Source organism: Bos grunniens, chromosome 11, assembly GCF_055505025.1.
Source record: "Bos grunniens cultivar Pamir isolate PY7600 chromosome 11, Bosgru_T2T1.0, whole genome shotgun sequence".
Taxonomy (NCBI): Eukaryota; Metazoa; Chordata; class Mammalia; order Artiodactyla; family Bovidae; genus Bos; species Bos grunniens.
The window spans coordinates 20,265,579-20,284,775 of record NC_141175.1 but is presented as its reverse complement, the minus strand read 5'-3'; the positions used below and the strand labels follow the sequence as shown (position 1 = coordinate 20,284,775).

At 48.9% G+C, this 19,197-nt stretch overlaps 1 protein-coding gene across 6 annotated transcripts in view; it reads right to left on the bottom strand.

The window, feature by feature from the left end:
- Window positions 1–1,196: 1,196 nt before the first annotated feature.
- GRHL1 (grainyhead like transcription factor 1) overlaps window positions 1,197–19,197 on the bottom strand; it is a 50,066-nt gene continuing 32,065 nt past the window's right edge. For 3 of the 6 annotated variants that reach the window (XM_086323507.1, XM_086323511.1, XM_086323509.1), the window contains 8 exons: window positions 18,981–19,139; window positions 15,007–15,094; window positions 13,592–13,731; window positions 12,489–12,526; window positions 9,471–9,562; window positions 9,049–9,134; window positions 4,565–4,629; window positions 1,197–2,792 (listed from right to left, as the gene is read on the bottom strand). In XM_086323507.1, the coding sequence (XP_086179633.1) occupies window positions 2,678–2,792; window positions 4,565–4,629; window positions 9,049–9,134; window positions 9,471–9,562; window positions 12,489–12,526; window positions 13,592–13,731; window positions 15,007–15,094; window positions 18,981–19,139 (783 nt within the window). In that variant the 3' untranslated portion in view covers window positions 1,197–2,677. The remainder of the gene's footprint in view (window positions 2,793–4,564; window positions 4,630–9,048; window positions 9,135–9,470; window positions 9,563–12,488; window positions 12,527–13,591; window positions 13,732–15,006; window positions 15,095–18,980; window positions 19,140–19,197) is intronic. The other 3 variants (XM_086323508.1, XM_086323512.1, XM_086323510.1) reach the window with 1 other exon arrangement.

The following is a 19,197-nucleotide window of genomic DNA, read 5'->3' as shown; positions in this document are numbered from 1 at the left end:
GCTGCCGCCAGGTTAGGCAGATGATCCCCACTGTGCGCCATGGGGCCAGGTCCAGCCACGCTCACTTCTGAGCTTCTGACTTCTAACCCGTCTCACTGCTGATGTCCTGCAAGGGGCGGGGCTTGTCAAGGGCACCAGCTTGTCACCCCATCATTGCAGGATCATTGACTGAGCACCTGAGCACCGGGCAGGCTGCCAGCGATCCAGGGAGACAAGAGGCTGGGGAGGGCGGCAGGCAGGTTAGGGTCACAAGGTGCGGTGTGTGTGTGTGTGTGTGCAGGGTCAGGGGACCTGGGCTCTCCACTGGGGAGACAGGAGAAGCCCCTCGCCTCCAGGGCAAAGCCAAGCTCTGAGACAAAAGGCAAAAGGTAAGTGACCAAGGTAGAAAGAAACAAAGACGGAGGGAAGGCAGGAAGTGTGAGGGGACAGGGCAGCAGAGTCCAGAAGGGTCCCCTGGGCCAGGCCACAAAGGCCCCACCCCACAGGCTCTGGGGCCTCAGGGGACCATGCACGGGGTCTCCCCCTCAGGTGTTCTGACCTGCGGCCCCAGGATTAGAGCGAGAGGTCCACAGCCATTGCAGGAAACCTCCCTGGGAGTTACTTCATTTCTGCGATCATGTGTTCACTAGAAATATACTTCAGTGTCTATCACATTTTGGCCCTGGATTACCGGCGGGTACTTAACAACAGCCGTTTGATTTAGAAATTCTGATGATCTGAAACATTACTGGTAGATTTTTGTTCCTTTTTTTTGGCCAAGCTACACAGCTTACAGGTTCTTACTTCCCTGATCAGGAATGGAACCTGGGCCCTCTGCAGTGAGAGCGCAGAGTCCCAACCACTGGACCACCAGGGAAGTCCCTGGTAGATTTTTAAACCAAACATTTTCTGTTAAGCTTTAAACTAAGAACTCTGGGATTTCAGGTCTGAAAGCATTTACCTTAAGCTTTGGTGGTTAAGTTTTGGTAGTAGTTAAAAACTCAGTTGGGGCCCCCTCGGTTAACAATTACTCAGATCATTTTAGACCCTCTAAGGTGAGACTAAGAGGAAGGAAGAGAGTTTTCCCAAGTTACATGCTGGGAAACAAGGAGAAAACATGAAAGTGATTCTTTTTAGCTCTACTTTTTAAGATCTGAGATTCTGCTTTTACTGACTAATGAAAGGAAAAGCCAAGCTGAACAACAGGAAAGGACGTATTACGAAATAGACATATAAAATTTAATCCCTTTGGTTTAAAATACATCTTCAATTATACAATTAAGACAAAATCAATTTCATAAAACAAAATACAAAATATTGTTATATGACCCGTGTCCCATAACATCTTATCTTAGAAAGCCAGCAATTAAGTTCACATACTTCATTAGAATATTTTAATGGAAGAATGTAACTATCAATCCTATGTATACAAATAGCCTATTCTACTTCCCTGAACCTAAAGATACCTGCGATTTTTATTTCCGTTACAAAATTACACTCTTTAGTATTTTTATATATTTAAACACGTATAAAAATGTTCCCCATAGTAATACAGTCTCATAAACTCATGAATGCTTTTTAGAACTGTTAGCATACAAGACAATCAAAGCCTGGAGGTTCTGAAACGTGATAAAACAGAAGTCACTTCCTGTAGCGCAGAGATCTGGAAGTACTCCGTCCCGAGTTGCATCTCCTGGTTCACGGTGACGACAGTATGTGCCATGATCACCGTGTTTACGCCCGTGGCCGGGGACGCCTGACTGATGCTAGCAGACACAGCAGACGTGAGCTGCGGTAGTGCTTTTTCCTTTACTTCATTTGTTAAACAGTGCAGATTTCCAAATAACAACCTTCTCAAGAGCGTGCAGCATCTCTGTCATCTGAGGTTTTGCTATGCTACAGAATGGTGGCTGTGTTTGGGAAAACCCAGAGAAAGCTTGTGAGTGGGATTCACTAAGCACAGCATGCTACCTGCTGGGTGTACGTGGTCTGAAATAACTTATCCTCTCAAGAAAGTCCTTAGGGTAGACCTCATCGCGTCTCTTCACTGTATGTACAGACACCACACATATATATTATCTATTTATATAAGACAGGTATGTACACATTTACAGACACAGGCCTTCAAGACGTATTGCACTTACACACACGCAGCTTTAGCCTGACGGAGGCGCACTGTCACCGTTCGCGTTCTTCATAATAGAGGCAGTTGATATGTTCAAGACAGTCGCAAAGGAAGATTTCGGTAACCTGCCCTGTTGGAGTAAACACGTACTGGGGAATGAGAGGCCGAGGAGAGAGGGCGCCCCTGTCTGGTGGGGGCACCGTGCCCATGACCTGAGGCGGTCAGAGTCACACCGAGTCTGACCTGCACCGTGCTGAAGAGACAGTTCCATAAATAATGTAGCAGATATCCTAAAGGTTCCCAGGTAACCTAGCAAATCTTGGAACAAAGTTTCCACTTTTAATCCTAAGTATTTATAGCAGAAAATTCAAATATGCTTTCTGGGGTCATCTGAAAAACGTCAATGCAATACATTCAATGCTATCTCCAAGCCAAAAGCAGCACCACCTCCAACTTCCACTGACATCCACCCACATTTGGAAAGTGGCCGACTGGCAAACCTGTGGCCTGCCAACCCCAAAGGCCCAGGTGACAGCTTCGCTGAGCTTGCTGGGAGTCGTGGGCGGGGCGTCCTCAGATCTCAGTGAGGGTGAGCTTGAACGATCCCCCGGACTCTTCCATCTGCAGCTGGAAGGTGTCTTCGTTGGAGTAATGCTTCACGATATTGTCATCCATGTTCACCAGGATCCTGGAAAAGGGAGACGAGACAGGCCTGCTCACTCCTGCCCACTCTGCAGTCACACCCAAACTCCACAGCTAGCGCTGCCAGTTGCTAGCTGTGCCACGTGAGGCGAACTAGTTACACTCCCTATGCCTCACTTTCCTCATCTGTGAAATGGGTATAATAGTAGGGTCAATCTTACACGGTTGTTGTAGGGATGAAATGAGGAGCTTGGGTAAAGCACTTCACATGCAGGGTGTACGATAAAGAAAACACGGTAGCTGAGTTATTATTTCAGTGTGCAGTAATCATTCAATAAACAGTACTTATTACAGTGAACAAAGTACGTCTACAGAAGCAGCACATGGTCCAGCTACAGAAGGCACATCAGTCAAGTCAACCTACGCGATGGAAGCCACAGCTCCCTGACGACTATTTTCCCCAGTGAGTTACCCTCAAAGTTTAGCCAATCTACTATCAAGGCCAACCCTTCCCACTAGGCCCATCAGGGACATTCCACGTGCTTTAGAATTAAGCCAAAAAATGCTTACTCTGTACCCTGCTTACCCATGCCAAACAGTACTGACACTTAAGTACAGTTCTAAAAATATTAACTTCTGAACAAAGAAGCAACATTCCATGATTGAAAACATGACTCAGGGCAGGAGGGTGGAGGGAGATGGAGCAAAGGCTTTGATGTTGGTCAAAACAGAACCTGAAGCTTGGCCTTGGCACTAAGCTGACCTCGATCCTGGAAAAGCTTCCTAGGCTCTCTGGGGCTCGGCTGCCTCATCCAGAAACTGAGTAGTAACCCCTGTCTTAGAGTAATGGTAACATGAGAATTAAGTAACACACGTGTGCCTGGTCCAGCACCCGACTCATGATGGGGGCTCAATAAATGGGGCAGCGACTGTTGTCAGCCTTGGAAAATTTTATCATGCGCTCTGGAATTTGGAGCCACTGCACTGCTGCCAAGCATGGGAGAAGCAAAGGTTCTACTCGGAAAAAATCCACAAAGATGCCCTAGAAAAATAAATCAACTTTATGTGGATAATCTAGTATGAAAAACTGTATTTTTGATTGATATTTCTATAACTGGTTCTTGACTGGGCACAAATTCAGGTGGATGAAAGTAATTTTCTATGACACTGACATTACTCAGAGAGGCTGTTCTATGAAACTGACATCACTGAGAGGGGCTGTGCTATAACACTGACATCACTCAGAAGGGTTGTTCTATGACACTGACACCACTCAGAGGGGTTGTTCTATAACACTGACATCACTCAGAGGGTTTGTTCTATGACACTGACATCACTCAGAGAGGTTGTTCTAAAACACTGACATCACTCAGATGGCCTGCTCTATGACAGTGACATCACTCAGAGGGGCTGTGCTATAACACTGACATCACTCAGAGGGGTTGTTCTATGACACTGACATCACTGAGAGGGGCTGTGCTATAACACTGACATCACTGAGAGGGGCTGTGCTATAACACTGACATCACTCAGAGGGGTTGTTCTATGACACTGACATCACTCAGAGGGGCTGTGCTATAACACTGACATCACTCAGAGGGGCTGCTCTATGACACTGACATCACTCAGAGGGGCTGTGCTATAACACTGACATCACTCAGAGGGGTTGTTCTATGACACTGACATCACTCAGAGGGGCTGTGCTATAACACTGACATCACTCAGAGGGGTTGTTCTATGACACTGACATCACTCAGAGGGGCTGCTCTATGACACTGACATCACTCAGAGGCTCTAAGGCTGCCAGTCAGCACTCACCCTTTTTTACACTTCTTGAAGATTTTCCCAATCTTTTCTTGGGGAACATCATATTTGTCAGAGATCTAAAAGAACAAAACAAAAATAATATTACAAAGTTGTGTGTTCATGACTTGACAAAACAAATACATTCATACAGTGGTATAGACACTTAGCTTTCTGTTTCTCACATCTGCACACACAAAGACGAGGGCCTATCTGTCCTGGGGAGCGGGGGCTACCCGCCTTTGGAGAGAGCTGGAATCAGGGGTCTGTTGCTTCCCAAAGTCACAGGTGTCACAACTCTATTATATGGCCATGGTGTTTTGAAATTAATACCTTACAGAGCAGTGTTAGGTTTACAGAGAAAGTACAGAGCTGCTCTCTCCACCCAAAATCCAAGTGCTGCACTTGTCCTGTCTGAGGAGCGAACGCTGCTGCAGCAAGAAAACTAAAGTCCTCCATCCACCTCTCTGAGCTGAGCGCTCCATGCATGTTGACATCCATGTGGGCCCCTCTCCGAACTGCAGGCTCCATGCGTGTTGACGTCCACATGGGCCCCTCTCTGAGCTGGGAGCTCCATGCATGTTGACATCCATGTGGGCCCCTCTCCGAACTGCAGGCTCCATGCGTGTTGACGTCCACGTGGGCCCCTCTCTGAGCTGGGAGCTCCACGCATGTTGACATCCATGTGTGTTCCTCTCTGAGCTGTGTGCTTCAAGCGTGCTGACGTCCACATGGGCCCCTCTCTGAACTGAAAGCTCCATGCATGTTGACATTCACGTTGGCCCCTCTCTGAGCTGTGTGCTCCAAGTGCTGATGTCCACGTGGGCCCCTCTCTGAGCTGGGAGCCCCATGCGTGTTGACATCCATGTGGGCCCCTCTCTGAGCTGGGAGCTCCATGCGTGTTGACATCCACGTGGGCCCCTCTCTGAGCTGGGAGCTCCATGCGTGTTGACATCCACGTGGGCCCCTCTCTGAGCTGGGAGCTCCATGCATGTTGACATCCATGTGGGCCCCTCTCTGAGCTGGGAGCTCCATGCGTGTTGACATCCATGTGGGCCCCTCTCCGAACTGCAGGCTCCATGCATGTTGACATCCATGTGGGCCCCTCTCCGAACTGCAGGCTCCATGCGTGTTGACGTCCACATGGGCCCCTCTCTGAGCTGGGAGCTCCACGCATGTTGATATCCATGTGTGTTCCTCTCTGAGCTGTGTGCTTCAAGCGTGCTGACGTCCACATGGGCCCCTCTCTGAACTGGAAGCTCCATGCATGTTGACATTCACGTTGGCCCCTCTCTGAGCTGTGTGCTCCAAGTGCTGATGTCCACGTGGGCCCCTCTCTGAGCTGGGAGCCCCATGCGTGTTGACATCCATGTGGGCCCGTCTCTGAGCTGTGTGCTCCATGCATGTTGACGTCCACGTGGGCCCCTCTCCGAGCTGTAGGCTCCATGCATGTTGACATCCACGTGGGTCCCTCTGAGCTGTGAGCTCCAAGCATGCTGACGTCCACATGGGCCCCTCTCCGAGCTGCAGGCTCCATGAGTGTTGACAAGCATCCTGTCTAGGCACTTTACTCAACGCACAAAGGCCTCACTCTGGAGTGAGACACGCCTAAACGGCGTCAGTTCTGACTCAGTTTCCACTGGCAGGTGACTGTTCTAACCCTCGGCCTCCTCTCAACAGGAAAGAGAGACCCTCACCTCACATACCCCACGACTGTCGTGGGATTAAGGCATGTCCAGCACAAAGCAGGAGTTCATTTCAGATACAGACTCACCGGAAGGAAGGAACTGTTTGATTCCCCAGCTCAGAAGGCACATCCTCGCCGGGGGCAGAGCCTCTCCGGAGGGCAGTGGTCTCTGGCTGAGGCGTGGCCGCGGGCCCCACTCCCGGCCCCCCCCCCACCTCCTGACCAGGGGCGTGGGGTCCACACGGTGCAGTGAGCTCTGGAGGTTTCCTCTCAGGCACGGAGCGGTCTGCACAGGGAGGGGACAGCTACTCCAAGGACCAGGGGCTGATTCAATCTAGGTCAGACACTGTTACCTGAGGAACTATCCAGACCGCTCCCACCCAGGGGTCACTGCCCTGCCCACCCTCGATCTGAAGAGCACGGCTCTGCGCGGCCCTGAAATCGGGGCCTCAGAAGACCGGCCTGCAGATCACTTTCAATCTAACAAAGATATACTGTACACATCGAACCACATCCCAGCTGCCAGCATACACGTTCACCTCTTTTCTGTACCACTGGATGCTCACTGTGTTTATGAAACCCCCAGCCCAGGAGATGGGAGGCTGGGATGAACTCTTTAAGCGCTGTGAATGAATTATATTTGGCATAGCGAGTCCCAGTCTTTTCCACACTCTCCTCTCTCTCCATCGTCAAGAAGTGAGGAAGGGCTGTCAGGAGACAAGGAAGCCGGAGGAACAGGGAGAAGTCACAGGAAGCTGAATGACCCAGAGCAGAGGGCGACAGGTGGCACTGGGCGCCGCTGGCTGAGGTGCAGGGGAGGAGCCGCGGTGACACCCGGTTCCCAGAGACTGAGCGACAGCACCCCCTGGCTGCCATCCCCTGCACTGCCTTAGTTCTCCCCGTAGCATCCAACAGTTCAATTCAGTTCAGTCGCTCAGTCGTGTCTGACTCTTTGTGATTCCCATGGATTGCGGCACACCAGGCTTCCCTATCCATCACCAACTCCCGAAACTTACTCAAACTCATGCCCGTCGAGTTGGTGATGCCATCCAATCATCTCATCCTCTGTCGTCCCCTTCTCCTCCTGCCTTCAATCTTTCCCAGCTTCAGGGTCTTTTCAAATGAGTCCGTTCTTTGCATAAGGTAGCCAAAGTATTGGAATTTCAGCTTCTGCACCAGCCCTTCCAAAGAATATTCAGGACTGATTTCCTGCAGGATGGACTGGTTGGATCTCCTTGCAGTCCAAGGGACTCTCAAGAGTCTTCTCCAACATCACAGTTCAAAAGCATCAATTCTTTGACACTCACCTTTCTTTATAGTCCAACTCTCACATCCATACATGATCGCTGGAAAAACCATAGCCTTGACTAGATGGAGCTTTGTTGGCAAAGTAATGTCTCTGCTTTTCAATATGCTGTCTAGGTTAGTCATAACTTTTCTTCCAAGGAGCAAGCATCTTTTAATTTCACGGCTGCCGTCACCACAGTGATTTTGGAGCCTCAAAAAATAAAGTCTCTCACTGTTTCCACTGTTTCCCTATCTATTTGCCATGAAATGATGGGACCAGATGCCATGATCGTAGTTTTCTGAATGTTGAGCTTTAAGCCAACTTTTTCACTCTCGTCTTTCACTTTCATCAAGAGTCTCTTTAGTTCTTCTTCGCTTTCCGCCACGAGGGTGGTGTCATTTGCATACCTGAGGTGACTGATATTTCTCCCCGCATCCATCAGTGCTACCTGGCAAATTACACGGTGGCCTCTGCCGATTTCACTGTAGCCATCTTCCTAACCAGAACGTAAACTCCATTCAGCACTGGGTCACGTACTCCTGTATCTCCAGTGCCAAGAACAGTGCCTGGCACAAAGTAGACCCTTCACAAATGTTTGTCAAATGAATTCTACATTCAGCAGTAGTCAGGGGAAACCTGCTTCCAGCTGAGTTATGGACTCACTTTGAGCTCAAAGATTACAATGATTTATAGGGGCCCGAGGTGGATACATATCAAGACACAGTGCTGATCCCTCAAATTTCACTCTGGGGCAAAGCCAAAACAGGGATCAGCCTGGCACCCTTCTCGTGTCTCTATGATGTCCCCAAGGGCAGGCTGGGGTCAGTGTGCTCTTGGGCCATTTTCTGAGATGCTGCGGCAAAAGGATCTCCGAGCCATTGAAGTTGTATGGGCCCCTTCTCAAGCTAGACATGCAGGTGATCAGAAGTGTGCAGCTAGTGACTTCACTTTAAATCACCTGGCTGTGGTCACCTCTGGTCACAATTCTGCCTTTTCACAATTTGGCTTCAGGTAAGATCTTGACACGAATTCAGTCATTCCCCAAGATCAGGAGTTCCAAAAAAAAAAAAAAAAGGAGTTCCAAAGGCCGATGAAGGAGCCACTGTTTCGTGTGTCAAGTTTTTAAGATTTTGATAGAAATAATTTTTTGTTGGCTTCTAAGTAGTCTGTTAAGTGGCAATCTCTTTTTAACCAAGCACAGGAAAGTTAAACCATTCCAAGGGTCGTTACAAATCCACTCAGTTCAGTGGACTAGACGCTGGTGGGTGATTACTACCTACCAATGGGTGCGCTGGGCACAGTGGTGTGAGGTAGGCACAGCCCTGCAACTGCCGAAGACTAAGTTCTGGGGCGGGGGGAGGCGAGGGTGGGTCAGGGTGAAACGTGGCACGTGCCTCGGCCACAGACAAGGTGCTGGGACTCAGGACAGGCTTCAGCACCACCAAGGAACCCGGACGGGCTGGTAAAATTTGTTCTGATCGAATTCTGTGCAAGTAAGAGGATTACGAAGTTCCTACTACTTACAGCTTCCATCAGGCCTTTCAAGGATGGAGTCTTGAGCATCAGGGCATCGAAGACTTCTTCTGACTCCTTCCGCACGTAGAGCAGCACTGATCCCCAGTGGGGAAGAAGGAGGGAAAAGTGTAATTCATTGATAGGAGCAAAACAAGAAAACGGATTGTGGGTATTGGGAAAAATAAAAAGAGAGGTCCACATTAAGGACGGCAAACATGAACCAATATAAACTCTGTCTCAAGGAACACAGCTTTCAGCTTCTTTTTAACTCTGCTGGAAGTCCCAGCTCAAGCCAGGAGGAGCTGCTCTGATGGAGGAACACTCAAGGGAAGTCAACACTGATGAGGTCTGTTTGAGGAATTCATGCTTTGGCTGGATTCAGAGCTCACTTCCCACTGAAAACTCCCACTACGAAACGTAAACCAACGCACCTCTCTTTGGTTCTTCTACCCGGGTCAGCTTAGCAGGAGGCGGGATCACAAAGTCGTCTTCCGCGCTGTACGGCCCCCTCTTCAAGCTGGACCTGCAGGTGATCCAAGGTGGGCAATTAGTGACTTCACTTTCAATCACTTGCAGAAACAAAAGGAGTTTCCAGGTGTTACCACTGGATTTTACATTTAAAACGCCCTTCGTTTTAAAATGGGCCAGGCCTATTTTGTGGATGAAAATCTGGGGCTCAAGGGAAGAAGCTGACTGAGCCGGGCTCGTGTGACTGAATGGCAGAGGGGGCCACACACTCAGAAGCCTGCAGGACACCCTGCTGCTCTCACATGGCTCCAGCTGCCCTCTCGGGAAGGGGGTTTCTCTTCAGGAAAAAAAAACTTATGAAGGAGGTGGGATGTGAGATGCGTGTGAAGGTGGTTAACAGAGGAGAGAGCACGTCAAAAGAGGGAGGGTGTGTGAGCGGGAAAACGCTCAGCCACACTGGCTGAGACAGAGAGTCCCGAGGAAGATGAATTGAATCCAGAAAACCTCAATCACTCAGCTCTCGGGAGGCTTAAGACTTTTATGTTGCAGTGATCAGGGTGTGGCAGAGACTGGAGCGGACACCAGGATCCACGAGCAGAAGACAAATGGGAAGACTCTGGAGACAACCACAGCACCAAACCCCAGAGGATCAGAAAAAATACAGCAGTGTCAGCGGAAATACAAAGGGAGGGGAAATATTTCCAGTTGCATATGAAGAAAAAAGGGCTTCCCTGATAGCTCAGTTGGTAAAGAATCCGCCTGCAATGCAGGAGACCCTGGTTCAATTCCTGGGTTGGGAAGATCCCCTGGAGCAGGGATAGGCTACCCACTCCAGTATTCTTGGGCTTCCCTGGTGGCTCAGCTGGTAAAGAATCCACCCTCAGTGCGGGAGACCTGGGTTCAATCCCTGGGTTGGGAAGATCCCCTGGGGAAGGGAAAGGCTACCCACTCCAGTATTCTGGTTTGGAGAATTGCATGAACTACAGTCCATGGGGTCACAAAGAGTCGGACACAATGAGTGACTTTCATGAAGAAAGAAGTGAGAGACTGGTGGGACTGGCTATCAAAGGCACAAGTCACAGTGAGCTCACTGTTGTGAGGTTCAGTGAGTGAGCAAGAAAATAATGAAAAAAAAAAAACAAACCCAAAAAACTGAAAATGAAGTAAGTGCGAGCTTCTGAGCCGAACCATCACTTTAAGAATAGCAGCTGGACCTTAACATGCTGTCTCAGCTTCCAGCACAGAACAGGTCTCCAATGAAAGCACTTGCAGGACTCAGGTCTGAGAACACGAGTTAGAGAGGCTGCGGAAAGCCTGCCTTCCGCGAGGCCCGTGGCCCATTTGGGTGGGTGTGGGGAGCCAGGATGGCTCACAGAAGGTGACCAGACCCTCGCCTGGTGGAGTGCTGGGCGGGAGGGCTGCCGGCGAGGCTGAGAAGGGTACCCCTGGGAGCAGGGGGCATTGACACCATCACAGCAACCAGCACACCCAGGGGCCTCCTCCGGCTTTCCGAAGCTCGATCTCCACAAGGAATCTGGGTTTCTTAGAGCAGAGGCTGATTTCGGGGCCGGAGTAGGGTGGAAAAACAAGTGCCTGGTAGATGCCATGCCTGAAGGTGAGGAAGTGCTGGAGCAGTAAGGGCAGAAGGGTTGAGCCGGAGAGATCCAGGAGCAAGTGAGAGGGACCCCGCTGGCTCTGGGACCACGTGAGCAGAGTAAATGACGACGACGAATCACAGCGTATTAAATACAATGGGAAACCACAAGCCCATGCTGATATAATGCAAATGAGAAATTAAAAGCTTGACAAGGAGTGAGATGTTTACAAAGCACCTCCCCTCAAAACACCTACAAGAGGAGAAAGAGTTTCACTACACAGCAGAGAAGCCTGGAAGAGCCTGCCTGAATCAAGTGACCAGAGCGAACATCACCAGCAGGGGTGCCCTGAAAACATGTGTCCCCGACAAGACACGCTGAGAGCAGGGCCTCGTCTGTGCCAGTCCTGCCCAGATGCATCATCCACCCCAAGAGGAAACCATGGACAGGTCCAGACAGAGGGATAGCCTACAAAATGGCGGGAGTGTGACCTGCAGAAGCATTAGCTCAGGAAAGCCAAGGAAAGGCGGAGGCTGTTCCCAGTGGAAGGAGATTCAGGAGCCAGGACAGCAAAAGACCCTGTGTGAGACTGAAAGGGACCCTTTTCTGCCATAAAGTATGTTTTTGGAACAATTAGCAAAGCCTGGACTGGCTGGTACCATGCTAAGGCCTTGATGTCAACATTCTGACTGTGTTATGCAGGGGAACATCCTCATTTGTGGAAACATACAAACCTAGACAGAGTATTGAAAAGCAGAGACATCATTTTTGCCTACAAAGGTCTGCCTAGTCAAAGCTATGGATTTTCCAGTCATGTATGGATATGAGAGTTGGACTATAAGGAAAGCTGAGCACCAAAGAATTGATGCTTTTTGAACTGTGGTGTTGGAGAAGACTCTTGAGAGTCCCTTGGACTGCAAGGAGATCAAACCAGTCTATCCTAAAGGAAATCAGTCCTGAATGTTCATTGAAAGGACTGATGCTGAAGCTGAAGCTCCAAAACTTTGGCCACCGGATTCAAAGAACTGACTCACCGGAAAAGACCCTGATGCTGGGAAAAGATTGAAGGCAGGAGGAGAAGGGGACGACAGAGGATGAGATGGTTGGATGGCATCACTGACTCAATGGACATGAGTTTGAGCAAGCTCCGGGAGTTGGTGATGGACAGGGAGGCCTGGCGAGCTGCAGTCCATGGGGTCACAAAGAGTCGGACACGACTGAGCAACTAACAACCACCACCACCAAGGACTCAGGGGCGCTGGGTCACTGCCAGCAACTTACTCGCCAGTGGCTCAGGAAAAAGTGAGTTCTTTGTACTGTAATTATTCTAGAGGTTTGAGAATGTTTCAAAATAAAAAGTTTAGTAAAACAAAACATAAACCTTACCCTTCACCCTCCAATTCTTCTGAGGCAATGGGAAGGACCTAAGACCAAGGGAAAAAAAAAGATTGTTTTTCAAGCATATGCTAAAATATTTCAGACCTTAAACAAATTATTCCTAAAACGAAAGTAATTTGGAATGTAAATCTCACACAAAATCCGTTAGCCTTATTCAATGACCAGATTCTTAAAGATGTCTTGAACTCCTCCAGTTCAGGAGCTGGCAAACTGCAGCCCATGAACCGAGTCTGGCCTGACGCCCATTTATGTAAATACAGTATTTACTGGTGCACGGCCACGCCCATTCCTGGCGCAGTGCTTAAGGTGATTTTGGCCCCGCAACAGCAGACACAAGTCACAACAGAGAGCCTTCAACCCCAAAAAGCCTAAAATGTTTATTCTTGGGCCCTTTACAGCACAAGATTACTGAACCCCGCTCACCCGAGACTCATGAGAAACTGAATACCCTGGCAGTGCCCTTCCTGAAGAACTCTGCAAAAACATCTGTCTGTCGGAATCTGTGTACAAAGCTCCTGGCATACGTCTCTGGGGCATCTACCTGAACTCAGGTGGAGGGCATGCTCCACTCCGCCCGAGTCCAACCTCCACTGAGCTTCTGCTCCAAGTAGAGTGTGCCTGCAGCTTTGATAAATTTCAGATTAGTGGCCGAGACACGACCAACCATGTGCCAGTGACGGTCCCCTAACTGAAACTGCGAGGAGAGTGCTCAGACATCCTTCATCCTATTAAGGCTCCCACTCCTGGTGTTCCTCTGGCTTTTCCCTCCTGTCCAGACCCATGGAAGTGAAATTCACAAGATCACAGACTCAACTCCACATGTTATCATTCCAGTGTCTTTTAAAGAGCGAAGACACCAACAGATAACATCCATACAGAATTAAGTCGGCAGGTCTGGGGCTGCGGATCCACAGCAATGATGCTTACACACACCTAACCGTGAGAACGTCACGTCGCCCAAACCAGACACTCCAAAGAGCTGATCCCTAACCCTGAGCAGACCTCACCAAGCTCTGGCTTCTGTTTGCCAAAGACTCTCCTTCTGGGGCCTGTCGCCTCCTAGCAGCCACCCTGGGATCTGGGTTACCTACGTGAGCACCCCGCTGAAGGCTGGCAAAGTGCACATCGGGGATGAAGAGGACAGGCTGCGTGTCGAGATCAATGAAGGGCTTGAAAACCGTGATGTCCATGCGCTTGTGAGAGGGAAGAAGCGGCACTTTGACGTCGGAAACTGAAAAAAAAAAAAAAAACAAAATAACACGAGGACACCACAGTCAACAGCTTCCATTCCCAGACTGCAGGCAGGCTACAGAGCATCTTCCTTAAGAGACTTAAATTATAGCAGAACAGCAGATACAGGTCACGCTGCCTGAAGTGCGAGAAATTACACTTAATGTGTTTGTATTTGCACTAAAATCAATCGCACATCTTACCAAAGGCGGGAGAGAAAAAGCCACGTTTAAACACAAAGACACACACACACAGAGAAAGATCCAGAACAGAGACAAAGTATGTGATTGTTTCTGCCTGAAAGGCTAAAACTTAACGATTGTATAAACATAATTTACAGGTAGTTTCACCCTGGCTCTCCTCATTAGGTAATCTGTTCTGACAACAGTGTACTCTTGACCTCAGAACAGGCACCTCAACTCCAGACCTTCATCTTCAGAACCGAACCCCAGGGAGGCGGAGAGACAACGTGACTGTCTAATTCTTTATTTACTGAATTACAGACTCCACCGTCCCCCAGCCCCCGGCCCTGAGGTGCTTAGTGATGAGCTTTCCGAGCCGCTGAGCGGCTCTCTGAAGGGACATCTCCTGAGCAGCACTGTGAGACCAGCAGCAGAGCCCGGATGGGAATGCTCAGGCCACATCTGCTGGGCGGCAACCATGCAGACAGCAGGTGCGGCCGTCTGAGCTCCAGCTGCACAGAGCATATGCCCCAGCTCCAGGTGTGCAGAGTGCGTGCTCTTTTCCTTCTTTTTAGCTGAGAGCTACGGGATTCTGTGAATATGAATGCTGGCCATATTAAAAAGGAAAAAGAAAAAAAAAAGCTTTCCCAGTACAACGTCCAAACAGAAGCCCTATAGATTCTGCAAATGTTAAGAATATCTGACAGAAGAACACCATGCTATTTCAAATTAAGACAACCTGAATTCCAAAGGGTGTTACTATTACTCTTAAAAATCTAGGCCAGTTCCAATCTCATCATCAGCTATTCAGGTGGAACGTGTGTTATTTGTCAGGAACGGGAGCCAGCAACCTGAACCAGAACTGAGGGCCAAATCGTCTGAACTCTGGAAAAACTCAGGACTCCTTCCTGGAGCTTCCTGAGCATGACTTAGTTTAGGCCCTCGTCGGTCTTTGCTTCCTAGTTAAAGGAAGCAAAGCTATCACTTCACAGCAGTAAGAAGAAAATACCCACTACGCTAGCTTCTGTTTACAAACTTGAGTTACTGTTGGAACGAAAAGGTCTAAAACACTTGGCAGAAACACTTCTACTTACAGGCGTTCAACTGGGAGCTGGGGTCAGTGCACTTGCCTTTTCTTTTGCTTTGTTTTCGTTCTTCATCTCTGATCTTCCGTTCGGCTCCCTGGGTGGAGAGAAGACAAGACGTGGCTCTGTTTACTGACCCTCTTAAAATGTTTAGCTCTTATCCTGACCTTCAGTGGGAAAATACCTCCTCTTTGGAGATGAACTGCACTGCTTATTATACTTCTGGAGCTTATTACGGTAGTTTCCTCTAAAAAAGCCCTTTCTTAAAACTATTTTTAAACTAGAAAAAAAATCACAGGAAAACCCTTGTTTAAAAAACTGAGAGCGCAGAATTCCCTTCAACAATGGATGAGGCCAGGTCAAATGGAAGCCAAGAAAATCAGCTAATGTACTGCACACTGGCTTCAAAGACACAAGTGACTTTTCTTGCCGTCTAATAACAAGAAAATGAGAGAAAAAAATACAAGCTGGTCCCACTTTGAGTATACCGTCCTGTACGGCCAATGTGGTTACTGAAAACTGTGATTCTGTCCAAAGTCTTGGCATTGACTAAGTGATAGATCCAACCAACTATGACTCATAAGAGCAAATATTTAGCTAGAAATCTGCAGTCACTTAAAAGAAAAACTTTACTCCCAGGCCTACAAAGAGGATATACACACAGAACTACACAAAGAACAGCAGGGCTGCACGACTGGACCCACAAGTACATCAGGAACCAACGCAACCTGAAATTGAGCAAGCAAGCAAAATGGAAACAAAATTATTCGTTAGCTATTTTGCTTGACCTACTTGCATTTATTTCTAGATGGTACAGATTTGTTTACAAAATTATTCACATTCCCTGGTAGCTCCACGGTAAAGAATCTGCCTGCAATGCAGGAGATCTGGGTTCGATTGCTGGGTTGGGAAGATCCCCTGGAGAAGGTAGTGGCAATCCACTCTAGTGATTTTTGCCTGGAGAATCCCACGGACAGAGGAGCCAAGCAAGCAACAATCTATGGGGTTGCAGAGTCAGACACAACTGAGTGAATAGCACGTTTTTTTTGGTTAAAGAACTGGTTATTTATTCTTCAGTAAATACATTCCCTGATAGCAAACAGTGGCAATAAAAATCATCCAGTTGATTCGGCACGATTATACAATAAAACATTTTAAAATATGGAATGAAAAACCACCTTCTACATTTATCGATACATCACTAATGTATCAACACACACAAACTTTCCCACCACCACTGCTAGCTGATGCAAACACTACGTCCCTGCTGGAGAAGAAGAGGCGAAGGTCACCAGGCTCCTTGCTGTTACCATCTGGGGTTGGTCTGTGTCTTGCTCAGTTCCCTCTGAGAGTCTAAAAATAACTCCATATCAAAGTCTTTGCAACCCCACGGACAGTAGCCTGCCAGGCTCCCCTGTCTGTGGGATTTCCCAGGCAAGAATACTGGAGTGGGTTGCCATTTCCTTCTCCAGGGGGATCTTCCCGACCCAGAGGTTGAACCTGCGTCTCCTGCATTAGCAGGAGGGTTCTTTACCACTGGGCCACCAGGGAAGCCCCCAGACCCACCTAGCAGACCTGGAAGATCCAACAGAAGACCTGGAATTTGCAACTGTTTCCAAGGAGGTTTGCCAGATCTCAGGACAAGGCTCAGGAAGACTCATGGCTGACAGGCACACCCGACAGCCAGCAACGTCAAGGTCACAGCCTTTGGTGTCCTGTAAGATCCCAGGAGCCAGGAAACCCCGAGTGAGGAGGAGGATGAAACCACCGCAACAACCCAGAACTGACACGGGAATCCATGGCTAGGCTACTGAAGCCACAGTCCATGTGCTCAAAGAGCCTGTGGGAAAAACTGAACGTGGTAAGCAGAGTCTTGGAAGACATAAAATAGATCCAAACTGATCTTCCAGAGACTAAAACTACATAGGCGGGACTGTAGCAGTGTGGCCAAGGCACAGGGAAAGATGTGAGCACATGTGAAAAAAAATTTTTAATTAAATGGATAAAACTTTAACCTCTCCCTAGAATTTTTAGAAAAAGGACATGGACATAATGATCATTTTTCTTTTGGCTCTAAGAAGAATGTGGCATGAAGGAAGAAAATCTGAGTCAGGGTCAGAGACCTCTGCTCCAGAGCAGATGTGACTTACCCCCGGTTAAGATGCAGCATGTGAGAAAGCGGGGGGCAGGCGGGGGGAAACGGAGGAGGAATGAGCCCCCTAAGAGACACCCACATCTGATGCCCAGAGCCTGGGCCTCCATCGCTTCCACAGCAAGAGGAGGAGGCTGGGCTGACTGCAAGACCGGGAGAGTCACAAGTGTCCACACGGAGGAGCCAGAGGAGGAGGGGGCAGGATGGCTCGCAAGGTGGCGGGGCCATGAGCCAAGGACTGCAGGCAGCCCTAGACAGCGGAAAGGCAGGGGAACGGGTTCTCCACGAGAGACTGAAGATGGAATCAGGCTTCTGGCACCTTCACTTTTGCCCAGTAAGACTTGGGTCAGACTCCCTGACCTACAGAACTGGAAGAAGACAGACACGTGTCGTTTCAAGCCACTAGTTTTGTGGTCATTTGTCAACAGCAACAACAGAAGACTAATACAACTGATAACAGCATGACGAGGCAAATGGCAGGTACTCAACATCACTGGACCTGCCCTCTGGACCTAGAAGGTCTCAGGCTCACCCCCTGGAGCCGACACAGTGCTCCGTGCACCCAAAGCACAAGTCAGGACACCAGGCCTCTGATGGCAAATTCACTTCCGGGTTCTTAGCACTTTCTAAAAAAATCTTCATAACACAGAGGTTCAAACACGATGAAAAGAGGAGATTTTCAAGAAAAAAAAATGCAACCTGGTATTTCTGAGTGGGAAAAGTCAGAGTCATCTTCACTCTTAGTTCAGTGGACAGTTCTGCCCCGTTCTGGAGGACACCACTGTCTCCAATCCCCAGGGCACCAGGGCCTGCCAGCTTCTTTCTGAATTTAATCCAGCTGAGCGCTGCACCCGGCAAAAGTGCCCATTTCTTCTCCAGAAAACAAGGCATCACAGCAGAGAAAAGGAATGACACTGACATCATGAGGGCCCGTGCTCTCGCTTCCCACCCACCTGCTGACCTGCTGCTGTCAGCAAGAATCTGAAGCTCATCTTCCCCTTCCTTAGTGAGCTGCTGAACAACCTGCTGAACAGCCTGGAGGGAGGTGTGCCAATGACGGCGCAGACTGGGAGTCCGCGGACACAGAGCTCAGAAAGAGCTCCAACTCCAGGCCACTGCCCACAGGTCCCTGCGAGCTGAGGGCACACCCAGGACTGGGCGCACTGTCCCTGCGTCCCACCCTATCAGGCACGCCCGAAAGAACGTGCTTATCGACCCTTCTGGTTTTTCAGTCAAAAGGATAGTAGTTTTCTCCCCTGTGTAATGTGGTTTTGCATGGCTAAAACATGAACTGCTAATTTAAGATCAGCTATATTATGTGATCAGCAATATCTGCTTCAGTTCTGTTAGTTGCTCAGTAGTGTCTGACTCTTTGCAACCCCATGGATTGCAGCACGCCAGGCTTCCCTATCCATCACTAACTCCCGGAGCTTGCTCAAACTCATGTCCATTGAGTCGGTGATGATATCCAACCATCTCATCTTCTGTTGTCTCCTTCTCCTCCTGCCTTCAATCTTTCCCAGCTTCAGGGTCTTTTCCAATGAGTCAGTTCTTCCCATCAGGTGGCCAAAGTACTGGAGTTTCAGCATCAGCATCAGCCCTTCCAATGAATATTCAGCACTGATTTCCTTTAGGATGGACTGATTGGATCTCCTTGCAATCCAGGGACTCTCAAGAGTCTTCTCCAACACCACAGTTCAAAAACATCACCACTTCTCTAACACCACAGTTCAAAGTACATCCTTACTGGACTTAAGTATAAGAAAGGCCCTGGTCTTTTCCTATGAGGAAGGGTGGATTCTAAGTGTCCACATCCAGTCGATGGCCTTACCTTGTCACAGAAGACCTTTATCTGGCAGTATGCCCGATGCACAGGCTTGTTGCTGCGGTTGTTATAGCTATAGGTGTCAATCTGGATGTTCAGAGGCAACCCCTTCACACCCTTCTGAGAAGAGAAGTCTGTGCTCAAGCAGTTCACAGAGATGAAAACCTGCAAACGGAAGAAAAAGATCCTGTAAGCAACAGGCACCGACAGTAACCCATTGCAC